Source organism: Pocillopora damicornis, chromosome 6 (genome assembly GCF_964200805.1).
Source record: "Pocillopora damicornis chromosome 6, jaPocDami1.2, whole genome shotgun sequence".
NCBI classification, from domain to species: domain Eukaryota; kingdom Metazoa; phylum Cnidaria; class Anthozoa; order Scleractinia; family Pocilloporidae; genus Pocillopora; species Pocillopora damicornis.
The window spans coordinates 15,176,843-15,202,776 of NC_142675.1; the positions used below are offsets into that span (position 1 = coordinate 15,176,843).

Below are 25,934 nucleotides of genomic sequence, written 5' to 3' on the forward strand. Positions count from 1 at the left end.
TCTGAAAGGGGATCGAAGTATTTAAAATGGCTATGAGCAGCTTATTTTTACGGCATCGTTCAGTCCTTAGTTGCCAATACTTGGATTAGTCTTGACCTTTCTGTAGCTAAATCATTCAGGCTGGAGCTTTCTAGAATCGAACACAAACAACTTGAGACTTTTTGGCGCAAAAGAATTAAACTAATGGATTTTCACGATTAAACAGACAAACAAGCAAAATCACGCGCGTTTCATTTAGACATACTCAAATCCTATCTTAATTTTAATTTACATTGATTTCACGGGTCACTTCAATAACCCTAGGTTCCTTTTTGCGGTTAACTATAAGCGTGTAAGTTAGGGTTGTGGAGGAGACGATCGGGAATTTGAGATTTGGCGTGGCTACCAAGCAGCTGCGTAACCAAGCTTACAGCTGTTATAGTGGTCATTTCATCTGATCTGGGCAAGGCATTTTCCCTTCGCGCACCGAACGTAACTACTGTAGCCATGCTCTTTTGGCTATCGGCTCGAAAGTCTTGAAATCCAGCGGTTAGAAACTTAAATTTGGGAAGGAAATTGTCTGTATTTGACATGGAAAACGGGTTTCCGTCGCGGTTCGACCTTCAAGAACAAATCGGAAAGTTAGTATTCTTGCTGATATCTGAAAGGTCGTTCGAGAACCAAATGTAACAGGCAGTTGCAATTGCGAATCACCAATGTTTGCGTGTTTGCCTAATCTTGGTTTTATGACTTCTTATCTTCTTGTATTACCTTGTCGATATCTTAAAAATGTGTAGTTTGTATTACCGTCGAATGTTGTGAAGTGTAAAGCGTACCTATTAATTTGTTTGCAGAGGTACTTTCAGTGTTATTCGAAGATGTTTCGACAAAAGAAGCGATCGAGTGTGTGCGGTGAAAATTGTAGATATTGCAAAAATGTCCTCCTCGAGTGGTCTTACAGAAGAAGGTAATATGCCGCTATCTTGCTGATTTTATGCATAATATTCAGGTGCAAGAGGATTTTGGTTGTTATCCGGTTTGCTAATGTTTAAATCTAATGTAATGAAAGCATCTTGATATTGCATATGCTTAAAGTTTGAAGAACACCGAACTGAACGTGAATTTAACGTTCGATTTTTTATTGACTTCTTGCCGATGCAATACTTAAGGTTCGATTGCCTTAAATCTGCTCTTCTAATATGTGTTTTTCCATATAGACCTCTAAATGAAAGCAATAAAAATGTTCCTTAGGCAAACGAACGAAGACTACATGCACGTCAGGGTGAATTGAAATATTTTTCCTCGCGCTATTTATCAGATACAGGGAACAGTAAACGATGCGAGAAATGTCCTCTTATGTTATTAGATATCCAGTGAAGGGGTTGTTAATTCTAGACACGCGGTTTGTATTTCTCAAACCTTCTTTCCGGTGGTTTCGCATCTTTCTGTTTCAGGGTGGTTGAGCCTTCTAGAGCCCACAAGGCGTTCTCTTTACGCGTTAAAAATTTTCATCAGAAAGTAACCTACCATTCTACGTTGAAAAGATATTTAAACTTTTTTTTTTTAATTCATCGTTCGCAGATTTACAGAGGGAGGCCCGCATCTGCCAGAAATTGCGGCATCCTCATATAGGTACAGTATAAACGGATATGAGTAAGGAAAACTTCTGTCATGTAAATTTTCCGCTCGTTTGGCGACATGCTTTTTAGGTGTCCGCTGTTGTTGTTTGGGCATTATACCATTTAAACAAGTATCAATTGCTCGCAGAGTTTTCCTGCTGTAGATACAATGTATATTCCACCGCTGATTTGATTGAAGTCGTAATCCGTGGGATCTAAGTTTATTTCTTATTTCACAATTCGTTTAGATTTAGTTAAAATATTCAATTTGAATCCTATGAGTGAAGTGAGACTCAAGAGTTTGCTTTTCTGAAGAACAAAAAAAAATAATAAGAAATACAGACATTTCTTAATGGATTAATTCTTTCCATCTATGGTTTAAAAGTTTTGATTGGTCTTTTGGAAAAGCACTAAAATTTCAAATTTAAAATGAGATTTTCTTTTTCCAAGTAAAGAATGCATTTATTTCATTTTTTCCTCCAAGTAAATAAATAAGACTTGTGCATTAGATGTCAGCTGGTCCCCGTGATTGTCAGACTTTATTTTGGTACAGGTACATGCAAATCTTGTAGAATATTGAATTTGCATTAAAGTGGCCATTGAACTAATAGAATGGTAAACAGCAAAATTAATGGTCAGATACAGATGATAAAAGAGTGTTTTATTGCTGAACTCATGGTGACAAAGATTTTGTGGGAAATAAATGCACATACTATTGGTTAGAAAATGCACATGGAAGATTTTAAAACTCTGGTATTGACATAATCAAGTCGATTCAATGCTGATTACTAGATTCACAAAGGTTGTAGTGCCGTAGTACTGAGGATCACAGCACTGTGGAATAATAAAAATACATTCCATGTGAAATTCTTTAAGACAGAGCATGGTTTTCTGACTCCAGCATATTTTTAAGTGGTAAATGAATGAAAATATTAACCCGTTAACTCCCAGAAGTGATTAACATAAAACTTCTCCCTACAATATCCATACATTCTTCAGCAAACAGGTAATGAGAATATTCAAACTTATCAGATAGAAGCTGCTATCTTGATCTAGCACCAAGTTCTCATAACCAATTTACAAGGAAATGTGTAGCAGCTACAGGGGAGAATTAACAATTAGATCTTGGGAGTTAAAGGATTAAATGAACCATTAAAATACAATGGCTGCGTCATCACTTTGTGAATCATAACAATGAAGAACTGTTTTTAGTGTAGATCGATGTCATCAGCTTACTTCTTTCATGCGAACAACTCTGACCATTTATATCGTGACAGACATATAAATGTCTTCATGTAGTTTAGTATCTACTCTATTCCTCTTCATATTGTTATTATCATTACTATTAGTGACTCATTATTTTGATTACCACTTTATAAGTATTGTTTAAATTTGATAATGATATATATCAAATATTTCATTTTTTAAATTTTTTTATTTAAAAGTCAGAATGATAAAGGAACAAAAACGTGATACATACTGTGTTCTTGCAGATTGAATTCAAACATTCCCTTTTTCTGGGCCATAATGCATGATTATACAATACAGGGTTTCTGCAATGAGTAGGAAAAACATTATATTTGGGAACATGTTATGATACCCATACTATTTTGCTTCATTTTTACTTTTTTTCCTTTGGACATTTTAAAATTCTATCATTTATTGAAAAATTACTTCATATGATGTCTTTTCATGGTGACAAAATTTTGGTAGACTTTCATGGCTGTGCTTTAAGAAAAATTAAAGGGAGCCCAGTGCTTAAAGCCCAATGCGAAACCAAAGGTGCCCAGCATATGCTTTACATGTACATGGGAAAAGAAAGAAAGATTCCTTAGAGCAAAAGCAAGGCACTAGGGACCACTGGGTACTGCTAGAGTACAGCTGTGCACTTTTAAGGGGAAAATGTTTTTATTTCATATAGATGTTCAACAGTATTGAGAAATGTTGCAATGTTCTACAATATTGAGAGCTGCAGCTGTATTTTGACTTTTTATTTCTGCAGTTGAAATCATAGGAGCATACTCTGTGAGTGGATATATATACATGGTTTTTGAATAGTGAGTATTTTTAAAGCCACATACAGAAATTAATTGCAACCACAGTATGTAGTCATGCTGCTTCTCACTAGTTGATGTAACTTTTGATGTACTTAGATGTTGGCAAATAGTAATTTCCCTTTTTTGGTTTGAGTCAAAATGCTGGGAAACACTTCTTGAGTTGAGATGAAGTGAGACTGAAATTCTGTAACATTCAAGAGGCTGAATTAGTTATAATTATATGCCCAGATAATTTGTATTACATAATGAAAACAAATTGTTCAGAGCTGTTTCTTATCTTGAAGCTTTATGTGTGTTTGTGTAGAGGGCAAAATATCAAACATGCTTATTTTAATTACAGCAATTTATATCATTTTTCATTTTTCGAATGCAGTGTTTTACATTTAATTTTGCAGTTTGGATGGTGCTGATTTGTGTTTTGAAATAGTGAATCGTGTCCATGCGGGTTTTGTTTACAGTGAAGCTGTAGCAAGGTGAGAAGATAAATTCATCTTGATAATAGAAGTTGGTGATAATGATGATGACAATGGTGATAATGATGATGCCGATAGTGACAAAGATAATTAATGGTAATAATAATGATGATGATAACTATATGAATTTATTGTGGAAATCAGAAAATTATTGAATCTCACTCCATGTTGCGAATTTATTCAAGAAAAAAGTATGCCTTGGAGTATGGAAGTGAAGGCAGTGCGGCAAGGTTGGCAAAGGTGGGGGGCTTGTAATCTGGCTCCAGTTGTTCGAAGGGTGGATAACACTATCCACTGAATAAATCTCTATCTGGTGGATTGCACAGTATGTTTTATTACAATTATCTACTGGATAGTGACATATCCTTTGGAAAGTGCACCACCATTGGAACAACCAGGCCCAGGTGGTACCAGGTTCAAGCCCTTCACAACTGAATGGACTTGTTCTAGTCTGTCTTCACTTCAACCCCTTGGCTGCACTTCTTACATGTACATTATATAGCCAAATGGTCTGCATCCTGCTGATTAGTATATGTAATCACATGAGGCCAAGTACTATTAAGGATTAATTGCACGAGAGTTTTCAAAATTTTCCAAAAAATTTTTTTTTAGAAAATTTTGAAAACTCAAGTGCAATTAATCCTTAATAGTACGAGGTCTCATGGGATTACTTGTTTATCAATAAAGGGCAAAATTTATACGAAGGAAAATCACGCGCGCAGTCTATTTTTAACAAATTTCAAGATAATGAACGGTTGCTATGCAACAGATTAGCCAATCATTAACAGGTAATCATGCCCTCTCTTGATTACTAAAAATACCCTCGATTAAGAAAAAATGCCCTCTCTCAACCAATCAGCGCTCAGTAATTTTGCCCTTTATTGATAAGGATTTTTAAACACCATGTTAACTTAAAATGTTTGTTTCCAATTTGTTTTTATTGGCTCTAAAAAGTCCCTTTGGGAGAGTGGTCAATGAAGTATGCATTGCTTTACATTTGGAGTAAGTGCTATCTATAATTTTGAATCAACAGTCACTATCTCAGACAAGTTTTGGAGGCAGTGTCATTTTGTCATGAAAATGAAATCATACATCGAGATCTTAAGGTAAGATATGGATTAACTTGCTGATTATTTGAGAGTGTATTCTGACTCTTGATTGTTATTACAGTAAAACTCCAACAAGTATGGTGACCATAGGGGCATGTGCAAAACCATCACACAGATCTTACAGCCTGTGGCCCTTTACACATGAACATTAGTTTGTTTATTCTCCATAACATTTTCTGTACATTCATGACCAATAACTATGCTACAACATTTATGAACTAAACAACAGACAAGGTAGTTTACAAGATCCATTGCCGTGACTGACAACCCTCTCATCCTATATTGGAGGGACAGACGGGAACCTCTGTACAAGTCTCACTAAACACCATAAAGGGACAACCATCTCAACTTCATCAACCTTTTCATTCCTGGGAATGACCCAAGATAAATACATGTTTTTCTGTACAATATAAATTCATTTTCAAGCAGACTGGGATGAGATGAGAAAAAAAAATACCAATAAATGGATATTTTGGATTCAATATCACATTCCTAGAGTTAAAAATGAGGAAAACTGATTTTTAGATCCTGTGAGTGACTAGGTTAATAGAGCTTTACAGGACTATTATAATGTAAAAATCAAATGGAAAATCTTGCAGAAACTCACCAGATTTTACCCACATATTAATATAAGTGTGCCTTAACTATGATAACAGTATCACTTGTCTGGATTTTGACTGAATGTCACAATATTTTTATTCCTGGTAGCCTCACAACATTCTGTTGGCAAGTAAGGAGAATTCAGCACCAATCAAGATTGCTGACTTTGGGGTGGCTGTAGAAATTGGAGAGGAAGGCTATGTCACAAGTGGTGAGAGAAAATATCATGGCGTTTTACTTTTATCATTTGAAACCCTTATCAAAAGATCACTGATGAATGTGATAACTTGCTTTGAAAAATTTGTGTTACTTTCACATTTAGTTATAGTACACAAGTTATTGTCAGTGGCATAGTAAAATTTACTCATATTCTCATAGAGAAGTAAATTTATTTTGCGGGGTTTATAAATGGTTGATTTCCCCAACTTCTCTTTCCCCTTCCTCTAAGTATGAAATTGAAACCATGTCAACTCTATAAATGGAGATCTCTATCACTTTGGAAATCTTTTAGTGACAAACCCATGAAGGTTAGCCCTGTCAATTTTATTATACTGTTTATTTTACAGCCCAACTCCCCTCCTACACCCCCTCCTCCCTCCCCCCCCCCAAACAAAAAAAAAAAGGGACTGTGGACCAGACATTGTCTTTCCTGGACAGTGTTTGTGTCCACCAACAGTGTTAAAGTTATAACTCAGTATGATTGTCTCCTTTTAACCTGTTCACTGTTTCCATAGTGGGAGTGACAACTGGTTTATTTGTTTCTTTTTGCTGGTTTGATTCGATAAAGGACGCATAGGCACCCCACATTTTATGTCTCCAGAGGTGATAAACAGGGAACAGTATGGTAAACCAGTAGACATTTGGGGATGTGGTAAGTAGATGTAATACTCATTTTTAAGTATTTTGGAAGAAATGATACTGAAAAATAAATCGCTACAATGGTGATACAGTATTTCTTCTACTTAGTGGTAACAGTAATAAGTCAAAATTCTGCAGCAGCATCAAAAAATTATGTAATTGGGTCAGTTGAGCAAGAAATCATTGTTAACACTTTTAAGATAGTGCAAATATCTGTGTCATTTTTGTATTGAGCATTCCAGTTCACTTTTGTTATCATTGTCCCAGCCTTTTTTATCAAGAACAATTCTTCCATGATAAGAGTAAATCTTTAAATCTTTGCCTAGTAGATTACCCTTATTACTAAGTAAATATACTTACAATAATAAATCTTTACGTGACTTTGGAAACCTTTAAATGGAATAATCCTCATTAGTCAGCCCTTCTTTGTTGCAACATTTATCCAGGATCTCTTGCTTTGATGCACTTTCAGTGTCAATTTTGATATGGCTCTAGAGTCTGCTTTCAGTCTCTTCTTAACCTACATGTATTAGAAACTTAGATTATCAGTTTATGTGATAAATCTATCAAGAGTATCTTAGACAGCCATGTCACTGCACCTTTTGAGAACATGGGAATTGTATGGTTCATGATGCTTTCATTCACTATTAATGATAACATCCATCTAAATTTTAGAAAGAAACAATTGGATTATAATTCTCTAAATGAAAATGCAGAAACATTACCTTTTCAACTCTATTAAACAGCATTTGTTTCCCTGGGAGTTCAGCTGCATGATTGATGGCAGCATTAAAACCATTATGTTTAAAGCCTGTACAACTCCATTCAGTCTTGTTTCATGTTAATTAATGAAGAATACAGTAATCCACAGTTTTGCTACATAAATGAAAATTTGAAAACAGTGGATTATCCCTTAAAAGAACAGTAAGTTGTACCTTGCTAGAACAAACTTTTGAAATTAAATACCTTCTAATGTATGACTGCCTCTCATTCCTGTGTTAGGTGTTGTACTCTTTATTCTTCTGAGTGGATCATACCCCTTCCAAGGAACTGGAGAAAAAGTATACGAATCCATCAAGAAGGGCATACCCATGGTATGTTAATAACAAAAGATGTGTCAAAATTAAGGCCTATTTTTACTTCCTGTTGTTGAACAAAAAGCTGACTAGCAATAATTCATTGAACAAGAAAAACCAAATTTCATTGACTCCAGTAGGGGAAGTAAAGGTGCTAATTTATGGGATGAATTTGATTCAAGTTATGTTTTAAACATTTGTATGGTGACAGTTGTGTCTGGGCATCTTGTAGATGAGACCAAAAATTTGGGACAGCATATCTGATGAGGCAAAAGATTTAGTGAAGAAGATGTTAGCCCAGGATCAGAATGATAGACTGACAGCAAGGGAAGCACTGCAACATCCTTGGCTTAATGTATGTACTAACTCTAAGGTTTACCATTGCAAGTTGACAAGTTGTTTCTATATAACAGCACACTTCATGAAATTTGAGTCTGTCTCTTTTCATTGCCAATGAAATATTGGAATTGCACCAAAGCAGTTCTAACTATATTTTTAAAACACAAGTATACAAGGGGTGGCACAGCTGATGGAGATTGGCATCTAAAGAAAAGCTAGTGGATGTAAAATTTGCAATTCTCAAATAGCATATGAAGTTTTTCATATGGATTTTATGAATATTATTCAGTTCAGGCAAAATGGGTTTATGTACTTGAGGTACTCACTGAATGATGAGGGTAATTATTTTGGAATTTTACAGTAACTTTTAAGGGGTTAGAACTGTACATTGTACATTCACACCCAAGTGTTTAGCACGAAAAGTGTGTTGTCCTTTGTATTATTTTGCAGTCAGTGGTTAGTTAGAAGCCATTCTCTAAGAAGATTAAGTCCCAAATTATTCAATCCTTTAACGATAAAATCCTTGTGATTATGCAAAAACTTGAAAACAACCACAGCTAGGGTTAATAAAGTGTTTTGTATTACTGAACAGTGATTTATATATTTTTTTCTTCTCTAGAATCGCAATGTACCACAGAGAATTCACCTTCAGGATTCAGTAGATGAGATGAAGAAGTTTAATGCAAGAAGAAAGTTAAAGGTGATAAGAATACAGTCATTTTAATTTGTACAAGTAATTTATGTATACAAATTTACTGCTGTGGGAAACATAATTCCACTCTTTCAGTAGACCAAATAACTCACTCAACCAACAGGGTTAATCCGTGTATTATGCTGGTTACATCTCACGCGGTCTTGAAGCGGAAAAGGTATCCAGCTCGTTCTTTTGTTCTTAAACTGTTAAGAGCTTTTCCAGCTCATAACAATTTAAAACGAGGCTATCAAACGAATGCGACTTAATGTCACGCAAGATTTTGTCACGTTATCAAAATTCTTCTCAACACTGCTTTGATTAGCCTTTGAGTCCTCTAGGTTTCAAAATTTGGAATAAAGAAAACCGAAGCCTATAAACAACTGCTGGTTTACCATACTTAGTCAACAAGCAATGGACTGCTCGGAACATTTGTTGAAACGTAAATGAAATAATTAATCAGCAATTTTTAACAGGAAGTGTGCTTATAACGACTCTAACGTCACACTATGAATTTAAAGTGCATCTGCCTTGATCCGTGATAGGAAGTTTATGCAAGAAGATGACACTTACTGTTTTAGAACAGCTCTTTTCATTTCTGAGGGATATGTAGGTTTTTATTAAGTAAAGTAGTAAAGTGATGACGCCATAGACTCCATCAAATTGTTTGGGAGAAAAAGCTCAGGCAATTCTTATCAGAAATGCGTGATTTTAAGTTATACACAAATGTAAGACTAGTGATGTGGATGTGTTTCACAGCTGTATGAGCTTGACATTCCCAGGTCAGGATCAGTAATGGACTGCTCGGAACATTTGTTGAAGCGTAAATGAAATAATTAATCAGCAATTTTTAGGTATATTTTATATAATATTTATGTCAGTTTCCACCAGTTGTCTGCATGTAAAAAACAGGCAATTTGTAGAGTTAGAGGAAATTAATCAGTGTGTCTCTCTCTTATAGGGAGCCATCTTAGCTGCTGTTGCCAGCAGAAAGTTTCCAGGTAAGATGCCCTTATTGACTGAGCTGTGTTTTTTAAGTTCTAGTTGTGATAAGCTGCCTAAAAGTGTTGTGCCCTTTTTCTTTAACATATCTGTTACTTTTTTCTTCATCTCTTAGTGGCAAACGGAGACGTCATCGGATCTCAGGTATTGAAATTTCTCCTTTCACCTCAATATATAGTTTCAGTAGATTGTTGTGATTTGTGCAGAAAGAAAGAAAAACAATTGGTAGATACCATTGATATGATTGCACAGCAGCGATCTCGTCGTTGTGACTGTTGTGGTTTAGAGATCGTATCTCGTACAAAGTTACTTAAGAATTCATAGGATAAATGAAGTATTCATATCATCGCATGATGAACCTTTAATTTTTTACAGGATGATGTTTTTGATTGCGAAGACGATGATCTGTCTGCATCAGGTGTGACTCACTGCCTTTTCCTTTTTTTTCCCTTTCGTTCTGTTAACTCTCAGCCATCCATATGAATTCCCAACATCGAAATACATGTATGCTATCGATCGAACTTCCCGATAAATTAGTCCATTTTTGTGTTCATTTACGAGAAGCAACTATCTTCCTCTCTTAGGAGGCTATTTGTAAATGTGTGTGCGCCATTTATGCGTGAAAATTATGTGCAAAAAGGATGTGCGATGCAATAACGGAATAACTTTTGATCGAATTTGTTTTCAATCGACTCATCTCCGTCACACCTCTCTCCATCCGTAGGGGCTATCGGTCAGCTTCTTGACTCGTTAGAAGAGATTCAAGTTCTCGCCGGAGCAAGCGAAGATGATGTGAACTTTTTACAGAACTTCTTTGAACATCAGACGTTGCAAGCCTTACTAGAGGTGAGAATGCAATTTGTGAAGTCACTCTAACCCAACTTCATTCTACACTCGTGTCCCAAGAGTGCTCGGCACAAAGGGTGTAACAAGGCTGAAATGAAATACCAGTTACTGCCCGTGTGCTCTGTTAAGATCCGTAAACTATTAAATAAATAATGGGAAGAACCCGTAAAGAAACGGTTGACGATACTGCAGCGAATTAGAAATCTCTCCCTTTTTTTCCTCTTGTCATTCGCCTTGATGCTCCTCCGGGGATTAGGTACGAGTAGCGTCTAACACTTTAGATACAAGTCGATTAGCATAGGGGAGTGTGTTCCTTTTACTTTTGGTTAGCTATGCGCGCTTGACATTCTGAAACCTCTCAGACGAACGAGGCCACGTTGAGATCAGTTTTTTAATCGCTTCCTTACTTGTTATCAAAGTGTTTTTAATTTAGTGCTGTTTATTATCAATCAAAAACCAATAACACTTAATTTTTCCTCCACAATCTTCCAATCTGGAAGTGTGTGCTTTCGGCATAATTTGAAAGCAAATTCTGATTGTAGCCGGTTCTCGCGCATCCATTTTCCCGCGCCATAGGGGTCTCAGCTGGAACAGAGACAAAATGTACGGGTATATGCGATTTACATGTAGCGTTGTTCGCGCAATTTTATGCAGATCCGTGACGCGAAATGGTTTGGAATTCGTTTGTGAGGTTTTAATTTTTTTTAATTATTATTTGAAAAAAGTGTAAAGCTGGAGAAAAAGAAGAAATAAAACAATGAAAAAAAAACCGGAAAGCAAATTAATCAGAATAAATTCCTCGCACACTAAATATCGTTATTTGTAATTTTATAGACTTGAAATTTATTTTCTTTTTGGTTTATAAAGAATTTTGATTATACGAGGTTGGCATAATCTTGACAAGTCATTTATAATCCATTAATTCGTTGCATTTCAAACAAGAAACAAAGCTTTTTTCAAAACCTCTGTGTACAGATAAAATGTTAATTAGCTGTCCTATGAAGTTGGTGGTTCACGTTTTTCTATCAAATAAACAAATTAAATCAAATTGGTTTGCAGCATGTCCGTGTCATATTCATGTGATAAAATATATAAGTGGGTCGACGAATTAATCATTAAATGCAGATTGAAAACATTTTCCTCAAAGCCGCCTCATATGCCACTTTGAATCCCAGTCGTATTCTGTGATTATTGTCAAAAGCGAAGATTTGGTTCTGAGTTCTCGTCGGAAGTAAATTTATCATTTTGTTTGCGAAATTTATCCTACGAAATCTTAATGAAAATATAGTTTACTAGTTCGTAGATTAGTGGAAATTGTGGCTTTCGATATTCAAATGTTATCTTTTCTGGTTAATAATTGATTCCGTCCAAGCCCACAAACTGGCCCTGACGCTGTCGATAGAAAAAAGAAAAAGATATCCATTATTTTCCCGGTCATGTTGCAGGTTTACGACAGAAGCCAGGAATGGACGGATGAGAATCGTTCGTGTCCATCGACATGTTCTCCTAACGCGGTAGAAGACGCTAAAGAGGTGAGGAAAATCTGTCTCAAAATTACATTTGAAATTATTCGATCAAGCGCGCTTCACACTTCAAAATCTTCTTGATATGTTTCCGCCTCATGAGATACACTTTGTGTTCTGTACAAGTTTCGCTTGTGAAGTCGTTTTTTTTTAAGACCGGAGCTGCTTATGTAACAAACCAGCAAAGAGGAAACCTTTTTAAATAGGAAAATTCGTTATTATCGTGTTAACATCGTGGTGTCACTTTTTCAAGGTTTATTTCTGAACTGAGTATGTCTTCACTGTTTGTAATGTCGAACATTAAATTTTGCAAAACATGAATTGAAGCGTATTGTATCGTGTTACCGCTTGTTCTCCGTATCTTTAAGTCTGTCGTTAGCGAAATTGTAATAATATACGTTTTGGTCTCTGAACTGCTTCAGGTTAGTCTGTGTGCTTTTTTTTCTCAGATTTCTTGTCGGTCACTAGTGAGAATCTATCAAATCATCAACTAGTATTTACTTTGCCGGTTCTTAATAATTATTTGTTAGCCATTTTCGACCCAAGTACGGCGGTTCCAGAATGTGTTATTCTTGTGAAAAGAGTGAAGATTTCAGTGGGGTTGAAGACCTTCCTGAAATTTAAGGATTAGGAGAAAAATGGCTGCTGAGCCTTTTAAATCGTTTCTCGTTATCATAATTACTTTATTTCTGGTCGTGTATTTTTTCCTTTTGGAAATTTTATTTAACTTACTAATTAATTAGCTCATCCATTTAAAGGTACATAATCACTGCTTCACGGAAAGCACTCAGTAGAAGAAAAGTCATATCTGCAAAGCTGCCCACTCCCTCTTAAATGAGCGGAATTTTTTACTCTTTACTTTAAGCCTTTGTTTTCGTTTCCTTTCGGGTGTCCAAATAACTTAAACTGAATGGCTGAAAATCATAGTCGATTGGTGGGAAGCTAAAGGAAGCTCTCTCATCGGCCGAGGGGCATGCAAAGACTGCTAGAAAGACGTCAGAAATTGATACAAATTTGACAGTGATTGGGTTAATTAGTGATTTCACATACGTGGGTTTTTGTCCTTATTGACGTTTTCATTGATGTCACATTATGAACTGTTGCTGAAAGTACGGTAACATTGATGTGATGTCGAGGGTGAATTGAGGGATCTGGATTCGAGCCCTAGGCTGATCATAGTTGATGATAGGCATTGGTTTCTCCCCCACGGAGTGTAGACAAAATATTGTTGTAACTTCACAATGTACCGTGTCACTTCCTGTTAAAACAACTAGGATAAGTTCCATTAGTTTGGCCCTCAAGGGATGTGTACATCCTTTGTTTGTTATCCGTACATCCTTCAAGTTACCCAATACTTGAGACCATTTCAAATTTTTTTTTCCTTTTGACACCTTGCTCAATGTTTCTAGTGGTTTCTGCTCATGTTTATCGGATTTTAGCCTTTCACTACGAGTGGTTTCCAAAAAGTAATATCTCTAAACTACTCCGGCATTGTGGCAATGTCAATCCCTTTTCCAAGCGGACGAGTCATTCGAATTAAAAAAGTTGGCATTAAGGGGATATTATGAAATGGAATACAAATTATTCGGAACTCACACAATGAGAGATGTAAGGCAGAGAGTAATGAAAACTTAAGCTCGAGTGTTGCCTTCGTCAAAGACTACTTTTATCTCTCAACTGCGCCTGATACAGCAGGTCAGATCAAATTAAAGGGGGACGCTCCCTCTGTGCATCTAATATGATATACACAAGGAAAGAATTTCCAACGTTTACATCAGGATTTCTCTTACGATTCCTATTTCCGTAAAAGACTCAAGCACGAAGACTAACAATCTTTACTTTAAAGTCGTCCATTTGTCTTGGGCCGATTATTTGAAATCTACAATAAATATGTACTCAAAATTACAATTTTCTAGGATAATAGAGCGTCCTTTGTTTTGTTTTTTGGTTTGCATCCAAATGTTTCCTTTTCTATTGATCAAAAGACAATCGAAAGATTTCAATGACAGTCAGGGATAATCTCTTAGTAAGCCGCCCAGTCATACATGAAATAACTAAGGTGTGGTCGTACAATTTTTCGCGTGCGATTTGATGCTACCCACGTCTTTTCGTCACGTGTATGGGAAAGAAGGTTTAGCTCATCCGGTGAATTTTCTTTTCGATCACAGCCTCATTATTATATCTTAAATATTTTCCTTTTTTAGCTGTTACCTTTGCTTACTGTGTAATCAGCACTATTCTGTATCCTGCTCTGGTGATATTGCATGAGTAGGTTCTCTTTCATTTTTCGTCGTTCTTACATCGCCCGATGTATTCCCTTTTCCACAGGTTATTGACCTGGTCGAGTTCAGGGCCGAAGACGACGACGACTGTTACGAGTTGCAAAACATCTTGTCAGACCCGCATGTGATGGTAAGCCATGAAATGAATGTAATATCTTAATGGAATCCACCGCATATCAATTTCCATTTGATGCAAGTGTTTTCTTTTGTGATACTTAAAAGCGTTTGATATGCAAATTTACTTTTCAATCGAAGAGTATCTTGAAACAGTTTACGGAAGGAGAATGATAGCAAAAGAGGTTTTTTTTTCCTCAATTAGCGAAACAGATGCGGGGATCGTTAAGTCAGTTTATTATTGAACAAGGGTCAAAAACGACACGCTCTGTATCTCTCGAAACTTCTGTCCTCTATGTCACGCATTAGCGGAAAGGTTTGATTGTGAAGAAATTCTTTAGTGTCATATGTCACAATGTGTAACTACAAGAGATGAGCCATTAATTTGCGATGTTGACGGATAAATGCATGGAAAAGAATCCACGGTTTCATTTTATAGCTTAGTGTTTCAAAAATTTCTAAAAACCCCATATACTGACTGAATGCTGTTTTCATCTGGTTATCCCAAGAAGTCTCTAGGCATTCCTGGGTGGTTTTTACAATCGGTAAATTACTGTATAATCGGATTATAAACTTAGCGGCTGTGTGAGCTCAGATTATGTGATAACGTGATCCTTCCCCCTTCAACTTTTTGCAGAAAGCAGTTTTTTCACTTTGGTCAGATGGTACTACGATCCAAATAATAACTTGTTGTTGATCATTAGTCCAAAACAACTGTGATTTGATGTCAGAAAAGTCCCTCTCTGCCCTCCCTGAATTTGTTTCCATGTTTTGTTTTCATTACGTTTAAACTTAACATGGATTATGGAATTGAAGATACGACCTCTGGAACAATAGTGTTCCTCATTATGAAATTTACTTTTAGTTACCTTTCTCTAAAACGGCAGCTAAATAAGGGGCTCATTATCCCAGCAACTTAAATGCACTTTTTATTCGGTAATCTTACCAATTTTCATCCAGCCAGTTGTTGTTTCAGCTGAAAAAGTATATTTGTGTGTCCTGGAGTTTATGATAAACCCGTAGTCATTTTAAAATTTGTAACTATGAACAAATTAAGTCATCGGCTGGACAATGCCAATTTGTTCTATGAAGACTATATTCTTCGTATCTGTGAGATTTATTATGATTTCTGTTGCAACTTTGAAGAAGTATCTTTTTTCTGAAGTGATCTGAATTGTGTTGGTGAAACTTTTGTCTTCCTCCAGGCGATGCTTCAGTCTCACGATGAAGTGTTGAAAATCTCAACGGGTGAGGAAGTAAACCAGTATCATGCTGATACCAGCACTGGATATAATGGCAGAATAGAGGAATCTGTGAGCGAAAGACCGGAAAAACTCACCCGTGTTCGACTCGTTCAGTTTCATAAAAATCTCAACGAACCCATGGTAAGGGTGCAAGTGCACGCGTTGCGGCCTTATCGTTAACTGCGAGTTGATGGGTTAGAGAATTTCCTTTGAGTACAAGGAAACCCAAAAAATAAAAGTTTGTTCATGTACTAGAACATGAAAAAGGTAAAAGCAAACTAAAAGCGAACCAGAATTGTTTAGAATGGCAAAGATTGGTTTGAATGGTAAATGAGACACATCTTACGGAAAATTTTTCATGATGCCCAAACCGAAGCGTAGCTTCTTCAACAATGACCAATTTTTTTTTTCGTTGTATGTAAGTAGGAGCTAACTGGCGCAAATGTACTCTCTAGCCAGACTTTTTTTGAGTGTAATTTTCAAGGCTTCAGCTATTCTTAGCTCAGAGAGTCGTCTGGCGACTGAACTGAGAGATAGAATCTCGTTTCCAACTGAAATGTTTTTTTTTAATCTGTTTGTGTTGTGGTCGAGTAAATTCAAATTGCATGGTGCCGATACTTATGTGTTCATTCCCTGATTGTATGATTTTCTTCTTCAGGGAATTACTCTCAAACTGAACGAAGAAGGAAGGTGTATTGTCGCCAGAATCATGCACGGAGGAATGATCCACAGACAAGGTTTGTGTTTTTTTGAAGTCTACAGCAAATTGCAGCAAAGCTGTAAACAACGCGTTCAAACCGAACCAAAGTAACTCTTGTTATCATTGTCGTTAAAGTTTTCATATGACCGCCGTGATTTATTTGCCCCCTGTGATAAGATTCTTTTTTTTTTTTTAGATTGTGACTGTAATAAACGTGTTCTAGATTAAAATTTAAAACACAAAGGCCTGTAGCCTACGTGTAGCTGTACCCTCCCTCGCGAGGTGAAACCTTCCGTTTCACCTTGGTGGGGGGCGGGTATGGCTACACGCAGGTTAAAAGTCCAGTGATATATAGCTCAACAAAGCGTTTGCTAAAACTTGACTTTTCGTATGCCAGGCAATGTAGACATCCGAAATAAACCGTTACGTTAATTAATATTTCATTCTATATTTTCGTCTGGTTGTCGAAAGTTTGAAACACTTTTTACCGTTTGGCGTAAATGAACAGGTACAGCCACAGTTGATGATGTTTCCTTTTAATTTTGAAGGCTCAATGCGCATGCGCGAAATGATTTGCTTCTCTAACGTTAGGAAAATAACAATCTGGGTGACACTAGATCTTTTTCCTAGTGTCAGGTTAATAATATGAAGGGGATTATGGGCTGCCCTCGGGTCACCCGCTTACTTCTGCGGGAAGCCTGTGTTGTAGGAAGCAGCCTCCTCCAAAATCCTTCCCCTCAAATTGGAAACAAGACAATCACTTAAGTGTACGAGACTTGCTTCAACCATCTGGAGAGTGAACCGTTGTTTATTAGACATATTTTCTACTGTCCTTCATCGATAAATTTACTCGCAAAACAGGTCTTTTTAATGGCGAATTCTTTGTTTCCCTATGTAGGCACACTTCACCCAGGAGATGAAATTCGCGAAATCAATGGAGTTAACGTGGCAGAGAAGTCAGTCGAAAACCTACAAGCTATTTTGGTGAGTTATGCAATAATCACCATACCCCACAGTGCTTTTGACTCTTCACACCCAGAGATCTGGACGCATTTTCTCCTCACATTATTTGTAGAACTTACAGGGAGAATTTATTGCACAATCTAGCGATCATTTCTTTATTCTCCTGACCATGACGTTTGATTCAGCAATACCACTGTAAGGAGAACTTAGCTGTTGATCGATGTTAGGGTTTAGTGACCAAAGCTTTACTGTGAAACTGACAAAAGACGATTTTCTTTCGTCTTCATCTCTCAGCGTCAAGCGAGTGGAAATGTCACGTTCAAGATTGTGCCAAGCTCAAGAAATTTAAACCAAGTCTCTGAAGTAAGTGTGCAGTGGAAAAGATCTTTGAAGAATGGAACAAAATATTTTTAGTCCGTTGTAAATGCATGATGTTTATGTCACTAGAACAGTGCCTTTCATGCGACGTCGATCGTTTCACGTAAACTCAGGGTTGAAAATTCGTGCATAAGAATATTTTTCAGTAAAAAACCATACAAAATGATGAAAAATAAAAAAAGAAACAAATACTTCAATGCGATGAACCTTTATTACGCTAGCTGAAAATTAACTACAGAGGTTTAGTTGTGAAGCATAATAAGTTCTCGACTTTGCTTGATATGCGGCTTACTTGCATACCGCTGCTGTTTGCAGGTGTTTGTGCGGGCGCTGTTTGATTACGACCCTCGTGGGGATGACCTGATTCCGTGCCAACAGGCCGGGTTAACCTTTGCTTGTGGGGATATTATCCAAGTCGTAAGTAAAACTGACCCCTACTGGTGGCAGGCAGTCAAGGCTGACGATAAGACCGGATTCGCAGGACTCGCTCCGTCGCCCGAGCTACAAGAGTGGTAAGTATTTCGGGAGATTTGAGTGGTTTGTCCAAGAGTTAGTTACCGTCGTATGATGATCCCATTATCACGTCTGTGATGTTATTATATGACCAATGAGGTTCTGCACGTCTTTGTGTTCCCGTATGAGGAGCGTATGCGAAGGCGTGAACAGCACATGCGATGGCGTGAGCAGCACCATACAACGCCGTACGGCCCTGCGAGCTGCGAACTAAAAGAAGAAAGGAAGAAAAAGAGGAAACGATGGTCATATAATAAATGCCTATACTGGCTGAGTTAGGTCGGGTGAAAAGTGAAAATATTTTGCTTTCGGTCATGACTCAGACCACGTGTTGCTCGGTACGTTTGTCGAGCCAAGTATTTTCCCTTCCGGCCCTCCTGGCCCTCCCACTCAGTCAGTAGGATATACTACCAAATAATTGGAAGCCGTATAACTTAATATCGCTTGAAATTGAACTGAAATCACTTAAGAAGCTAATGCAAGATAGAAAGAAAATGATGAAGAACAGGTGGCGTAGGCAGTATTCTCTACAGGGCATCTTACACAAGCAGATGTCAGAAAACCCACAGTATATTTGAAAGAAATAGGGTATGCTTGTGAACACTTCAAGAAATAGAAAAAAAAAAAGGTAAAACATAGGAACAAACTTTTCGGAGTAGTTTCTTTGAAGTGTTCTTTAGAAAAAAAGAAGTGTTGAAACTTACTTGCGGGAAGGATGAACAAGGTGAAACCTGCGTCTAAACCGTAGTGCCTCATGTTGATCTTCCATTTAATTTTTGGCAGGAGAGTGTCGAGTTTAGCAGCGGAGAAAGCCAGGAAGCAGAATGGCGGTAAGAATGTGTTTTTGGATTTATTCAATTAACGGCCTGGATCACGATCTGAAATTAGTACCTCAGAAGTGGGAAAGGGTATAATGAAGGAAAGATGTCATAGTTAATTCATAGCGCTGCAAATTATAGCTCAGGTGTAGTTATAATTTGAAGAGTGAGGAGTTCGCCCGGCGCTCTTTGCGATTACTGTATTGTTTTTGCCAAACTTAGACCGTTTTCTTTCATCCAGTCTCTCTCTTGGGTTTTGTCGTTGTTGCTCTTGATTTTCTTGCTTTTTCTCAGCTATTATTATTATTTTTGATATTCATATTATTTGTATAATTTGTCTTAATCGTTATGATGGAGAGTATCATCATTATTGTTGATGCTTTTTTTGTTATTGTAATAATAATTATCTTTATCTTTGAGTGACATATGTTTTTCTTTCCTTCAGCAACTTGTATATGGTTTAACAAGAAAAAGAAAAGCAGTCGTGATAAGTATGTGGCTAAACACAATGCAGGTGAGCGCTAGTGTGCGTTTTACTGGCATGAATTGATTTATTTTTAGGATTGAACAATCAGTGATGCAATTATTTTTCTCTTTTCTCTTAGTTTTCGATCAGCTTGATCTTGTTACTTATGAGGAAGTTATCAGGCTGGATTACTTTAAACGAAAGGCACTTGTACTTCTCGGTAAGAATAGATAAACCATTTCCGAGATCTTCACTGCATCTTCTTCAAAACGACCTAGAAAGCAAAACCTCTGATCTGAAAATGATATTTCACCCTCGCGCAAATGCGACTCATTTCACAACAAAGGTTTTGCAAGTAGCTTCATTTTCTAGGTAAGGGTTTTTGGAACTTGGAAATGACCGATTGAATCCCCAAGATAGCTTTAATTATTTCTTTGTGCTGTAGTCCAATTGAAAAGCCTGGGTGTTGGGTCACTTAGCAAAACACGAGAGTAAGGATGAGCATATTGTTCATGAATGGTCTCGGGCGTGCAGGAAGATTCCTCAATATCATTCCAAAATCCTGCTTTCAGGCGTGTGGTATGGTGTTTTTTCCTTCACATGTTATTATTTCGTGAAGAAAAAAACAAAATTTGAAGTACAGAGTTTACGTTTAGAGCAAACGCCTCTACCCGCTCTGGAGAAGCTGCTCACCAAATACTGCCATAAATAGCTTTATCTCGAACCCAGTGTAATTTTGGCTCCATGTCAGCGGTGCAGTTGCTAAGAGACGCCTTCAAAGATAATTGAAAATGTCTACTGCGACTGAGGCTTCTGCGTAATCATTGACAAAACAGTGCTGAATGCGTGGTATGGCTAAGAAGCGTGCTTGATCTAGCGGTGATGATCGCTGGCTCTTATCCTTTAGTTTAGTGGAACTGATACTATTTACTCTGTTAATGATTACTCTGTTCACACAATGGCCTCTTTTTGCAGGGGCTCATGGCGTTGGAAGGAGACATATTAAAAATACATTGATCAATAAATTTCCCGAAAGATTTTCTTATCCTATTCCACGTAAGTAAACGGTTATTGTCTTCGCCATTGGTGGATCATATTAACTTCGCTAAAATTCCGTTTTTAGTATGAAGCTGAAAACATTTTAGGGACAAAGTTTTTGTAACAAATCCGCAAACAAGGCATGAGTAAACTTCATTCGCATACATTCAGGTTCCCGAAAAAGTAAACGTTGTGATCGAGACGAGGAACTATGAAGCTTGTGAGACTCGGTGAAATAATTTCTACTGTTTCTTTTAAAGATACGACAAGAGAGCCAAAAGAAGGAGAAGAGGATGGAAAAAATTACTTCTTTGTTTCTGCCGAGGATATGTTAATGGACATAGAGGCCAACAAATACCTGGAATACGGGACGCACCAAGGCGCCATGTACGGCACCAAGCTCGACACGATAAGGGACAACCTTAATCAGGGTCTCACAGCAATTCTCGACGTGGAACCTCAGGTAAATCAGGGCCCTTTTAGACAGGCCGTTAAGATTATGTCCTTCAGCGCTGAGGCATATGAACTGTAATCATCTTGGTGTTACTTGGGGAAGTAAACTGAATTAGATCTACATCATCCAAACAATACCGCTTTTTTTCACCCCTTTCAAGTCCGTTTTCCGATAAATGCAGTTTACGTGACATGTTAAGTTTCTACATTCGCACGACCAGCCTTCTCATTTTTGTCACTAGGTAGTTCCGAGAATTAGATGCCACATGAACCGCTTTGTTACCACGGCCTTCTAATTTTGCTTTTTTCTATCAGGCGCTGAAGGTTCTTCGGACCGCAGAATTCTCTCCTTACGTCGTGTTCATCTCCGCACCAACCATCATTGGAAACGACAACACGAGAAACCCACCCATGCCAAACGGAGATGTTGCTGTAAGTCTGAATAGTGAAGTTTATCGTGCCTCTTCTGATATTCTCGAGTGATTCTGAAAGATTTTGATAATATAATTCATTTTTGTTCTCAAGTTTTTAGTATTATATTCGCAATCGAAAAATCTTGTCGGTAGCAATTCGGCGATAATTTGGTTCTAACAACTGAGTGGGTAACGTATTTGGCCACCGTAAAGAGAACCAAATTTTTCAAAAACTTGCGTTGACCAGCACCGTTTGCTTAATTTAATATTTATAATTTTGTTTAATTATTGTTTTTTTTCCTCCCTCGATAGGACGAAAGTCTTCAGAGGCTTGCCAAAGAGTCGGACACACTTCGCCAGACTTACGGGCACTTGTTTGACCTTACAATCGTTAATAATGATATCGACGACACGATTCGCCTCCTGGAGGACGCCCTCGAGCGATTGCACAAAACGTCACAGTGGGTGCCAGTGTCGTGGGTGTATTAACTCCATCCTACCCCTCGCAAGGATTACGAACGACATGAGTCAAGTCATGGTCAGGCTCTAACGAAATGTACCCAGCCCTTCTCTTTCCAGTACTTGGACCCATTCCTACCTCGCCAGTCGTTAGTTAACGTAACCTACTCAGTCATTCATAGTATTCATACCGTATACATCTCCTAGTAAGGGAATAGAGCTTTTGGTGTTCGATGCCTAGTTTCCCTATAATCCATTCAGAATCAATTCTTAAGTCATCAGGAAACGCCAATATCACTCGGAGTTTTGCGAGAGAGAAAAGGCGGGAAAATTTCTACACCATCGTGCAGGATTGGTTCCGTAAGAAATGATTAAAATTAGATGTAGTCTAGGCATAATTGCAGGGGTAGGTAGGCCTCAGAGAGTGTGGTTTACCATGCACAATTAGGAAGAAACAATTGTCCCAAAGCTTGGGATTTTTCTACCAATTTTTACAACTTTCAAGCTCGTTTCTTAATAGTTGCTCAGTAGAATTTTACGTTAATGCACGTGCTACCTTTATTACGCGGAATCGGATAATGATCATCTCAACCTTCGAGGCTCGTTTGAACGCCACTAAGTGTTTGGTGTCCAGGGGGTTGCCTTAGGAAATGAGTCTGTTTCTTGTTCCCAAACTTTGGTTGCGAGCAGCGGTGTTTCGTTTCAGTGCGCCTGAGTATTGGGTCAGTTTGATTAACCTTTAAATAAAAAACCTTTTGTTTGGTTGCATGTGGCTTAACCCGTGAAAAGCAGCCCTTTTGACCTATGGAAATTAAATGCAACGGAAAAAAAGTAATATAAATAGTAATGAGAGCCTTTTGAAAGGGGCTGCAGTTACTTACTTTTAAACGTAATGAAATTTTCTTTTCTGTATAACTACTCAAGGTAAATTGTTTATTGATATCTTAAAGAAATCCGAGTTTTCGAAGAATGGAAGTGGAATGTACGTGGAATCCAGGCTGTAGATTGGCGCGATCTTCCTTGTATATTCGATGTCAAAGGCAGTGCAGATCGGTATAACTTTTGAATGTGCTTGAGCTCTTTTCGATTGCAAAGACCAAAGATATCAAGTTTAGTTTTTTTCTTTCTAATATATAGTGAAAAGTGAATTTTGAAATCGATTCAATAACTGATTGTTTGCGCCTCGTTTTAAAAGTACTCTTTTGCTTTGAGAACGACAACTCAATGATTTTGTTTTGTTTTTGTTATTTTAATTCCCATAAATATATATATATTTAAGAGAGAAATGTCTCTATGTTATGTATTCATAGCTTGTTTTCCATTTTTTAATTTCAATCGGTATGTAAAATGCAATCCCTAATTTATTTATCACAATAACTTAATTAATGCTCCCCAGTGACCGCTCAAATAAATCAGACGCAAACATGCAGGTTATTGTGAAAAATTCAGTAAAGTAATCTTAAATTTTAAATTAAACTGAAGTAGCTCATATAGTGATATTATCGGCTTTTTGCATTTTGTTGTATGTGGTTTGATGTTGAGGCTTGAAAAAGCAATTGGGGGGCTCCTCATTTGAACTGATCATGTAGGTTGATACAGGGATACAATTTGACTGAAAAGATTAAGACTACAGCTCGAGATAATTTTCCATCAAGGCATATGTCACGTAATTGAGGGTATAACGATTTTTTGTCGTTTATTGAAAGCTCAATTTCCGACTTTTCAGTCGTCGAGGTATTATCTTATCTTCATTGTAGATGTGAATTATGAAAATTTGTACAAAGATTTGCCTTAAGACAGTGGAATGGGATAATTTCATGCCTTATGTTTTACTGTCGAAATACACAAGCGGCTAAGGTGTGTATAACGTCAAAAATGTAAAATTGAAAGAAACTGAATCGTGATGGAAGATGAGCACACGTATTTGTAATGCATTCTCGTTTTATATGTAAAGAGATCGCTGTACATTAAAGTATGTGAAACTTGAAGAGTGTGGTAGTTTTTTTTCCTCTTTGAATTTCTCTTTTGCCTGAAGCCTTCCCCCCCCTAACATCAGTATCCATATTCTCCATACTATTCATTATACATCTCTCAAAGTGCTGACAAAGAGAATTTGTTTAATAATCAAGAGTTGTTTTAGTTGTGAACAATTTCTCTATTCGTATGACCTTAATGTTTGAATCAGGGGTGATATTGTAAAGAGAAATTAGATGCTAGTCACTCTTACAGGTTGAAGGGTTAAAAATCTAAGTGGGGATTGTTTATAGCGAAGACGAGAATATCTTAAAAACTTTGTGAATGCAACAGTTATATCCTTTGATTTGGTCACGCAACTGGCTCTCTCCCCCACAAATGTGAAAACGCCGAGAAAATTCACGCGGGGAACCTACGTGTCTAACATTGTATGGGTACGCGATTGGCTTTAGAAAACAAACGGCGAGGTCTGATTTGTGCAGTGCCGCATTATTAAGTAAGACCACCATGCACTCAAAACAAAGGGAGACTGATGTCGTTCCGATAGAAGCAGCTGATGGCAAGGGAACGTGTGTTTCGGGACGAGATCAAACACTGGCTGCGAAGGAACTATGTAACAGGCGTTAAACCATTTGACCCTAAGAGTGACTGACATCTAATTTCTTGCAATTTCACCTCTGAATCACACTTAAAGACACCACCCTCTAGAGAATATATATCTTGATTGTTAAACAAATTCCCCTTGTCAGCACCTCTAAAAAGGTATAGAGAACAGTGTGGAGAATATGCGTACCGATGTTAAGGCGTAAAGGGTTAAGGAGTTGAATTGGTGCGGTAGATCACATATCCTAAACCCGTTCTTAAAACTCTCAGTTTCCTTTTCGTGCTTGCTGCGGTAGTAAATTGGAAGTGTATATCAGTATTGCTTTGTTGCCCGTCTGTTTACAGTAGAAAATGAGCTTTTAATAGATCACAGTGCCTTTAATATCTCATCTAGATATACGACTCTATTTATAATTGTTACTAACGGTCAACCTTTCTTTTTTGAGAAAGCAGAGAAATTTGATTTCATCCTTCGGTATACGAACCTATTACCTCAAAAGACTAGAGGGGCGAGGAAAAAAACACTGAGAATTCAGCGTAAGATTTGGGTAAATTCTAACATCATACGTTTTGTGCTGACTAAATTGCAATTCCCTTTCTCGTAAGGTAAAATAAAGGTGCAGCGTGAACTTGAAGTCGCCCTTTCTGATCGAGTGAACCATGCCCGCGCGCTTTTACTTGAGATTGCCAAAGACGCGCAAACGCATTACAACTGTCGAACATAGCTATAGAATCTATGGAATCTGAAACAGACAGGAAACAATAATAATATGGAAGAATGTCATTATTTCCGTGCAAAACTCAGCATCTTGATTACACAAGTGCCTTGAAATTTGCAATAACGAAATTTCCTTCCGTGATCTTTTAAGCTCTGATTCAGAGATTGTCAAGTCGATACATATGATAGCCAATGAAATCGTTTATCAGATTGGAAGCTCATTAGTATATAAAGGACAGTGCACACTGAACCTAACCGTCCAAGGTATATCCAGCCGTGTAACCATGACAACGCGCGCTCGAAAAAGAGCGGAAACTATCTGAAACGATATGATTGTTTCCTTGCAAGGATCATATACAATAGCATGTCAACAGACGGTATAAAAGGCCATTTTTGGCGCATAAGGTTCAATTGCTGAAGCACTGAGAGCAGTTAAGTCTGTGGAGCATTACTCCTCTGGGGTCACGATACGCTAACTGACAATGGTTGAACTACTTGGCTGATTTTTCCCTAGACCATCAGAAACAAATTAGCACGTTTTGTTTTCGCGAAAAGGTAACTTTGAAAATGGCTTTCTCGAACCTCTAAAGGTTTTTTTTATGTAGAGAATGATAAAATTGGGTTCG

The 25,934-nt window shown here is 37.3% G+C and overlaps 1 protein-coding gene and 1 long non-coding RNA gene across 2 annotated transcripts; one reads left to right on the forward strand and one right to left on the reverse strand.

Annotated features, from left to right (window-relative positions):
- Positions 1-236: 236 nt before the first annotated feature.
- Positions 237-24,001, forward strand: LOC113676555 (peripheral plasma membrane protein CASK). Its single transcript, XM_027193225.2, has 29 exons — positions 237-620; positions 834-946; positions 1,561-1,611; positions 3,601-3,655; positions 4,051-4,128; positions 5,162-5,234; positions 5,946-6,048; positions 6,625-6,708; positions 7,698-7,789; positions 8,004-8,126; positions 8,730-8,810; positions 9,763-9,802; positions 9,919-9,947; positions 10,179-10,221; positions 10,528-10,649; positions 12,095-12,181; positions 14,501-14,584; positions 15,774-15,953; positions 16,471-16,549; positions 17,411-17,496; positions 17,770-17,838; positions 18,169-18,365; positions 19,150-19,196; positions 19,630-19,698; positions 19,790-19,870; positions 20,626-20,706; positions 20,949-21,151; positions 21,457-21,573; positions 21,867-24,001. Exons 1-29 carry the CDS (start codon positions 571-573, stop codon positions 22,041-22,043), a joined length of 2,694 nt encoding a protein of 897 aa, XP_027049026.2. The 5' UTR covers positions 237-570; the 3' UTR covers positions 22,044-24,001.
- LOC149044140 (uncharacterized) lies at positions 2,241-3,207 on the reverse strand. The gene is made up of 2 exons (XR_016187666.1): positions 3,079-3,207; positions 2,241-2,432 (listed from the first exon to the last, which is right to left on the reverse strand). It is a non-coding gene; the product is annotated as an uncharacterized LOC149044140 (long non-coding RNA).
- Positions 24,002-25,934: the final 1,933 nt, after the last annotated feature.

What these genes read in the sequence shown, in the direction of transcription:
- LOC113676555 (XM_027193225.2), top strand. Translation starts at nt 571, where the DNA reads ATGGAAAACGGGTTTCCGTCGCGGTTCGACCTTCAAGAACAAATCGGA. An exon ending in TGTCAGACCCGCATGTGATG is followed by an intron (nt 14,585 to 15,773) that starts GTAAGCCATGAA and finishes GTCTTCCTCCAG; the next exon opens with GCGATGCTTCAGTCTCACGA. An exon ending in AGGAATGATCCACAGACAAG is followed by an intron (nt 16,550 to 17,410) that starts GTTTGTGTTTTT and finishes TTCCCTATGTAG; the next exon opens with GCACACTTCACCCAGGAGAT.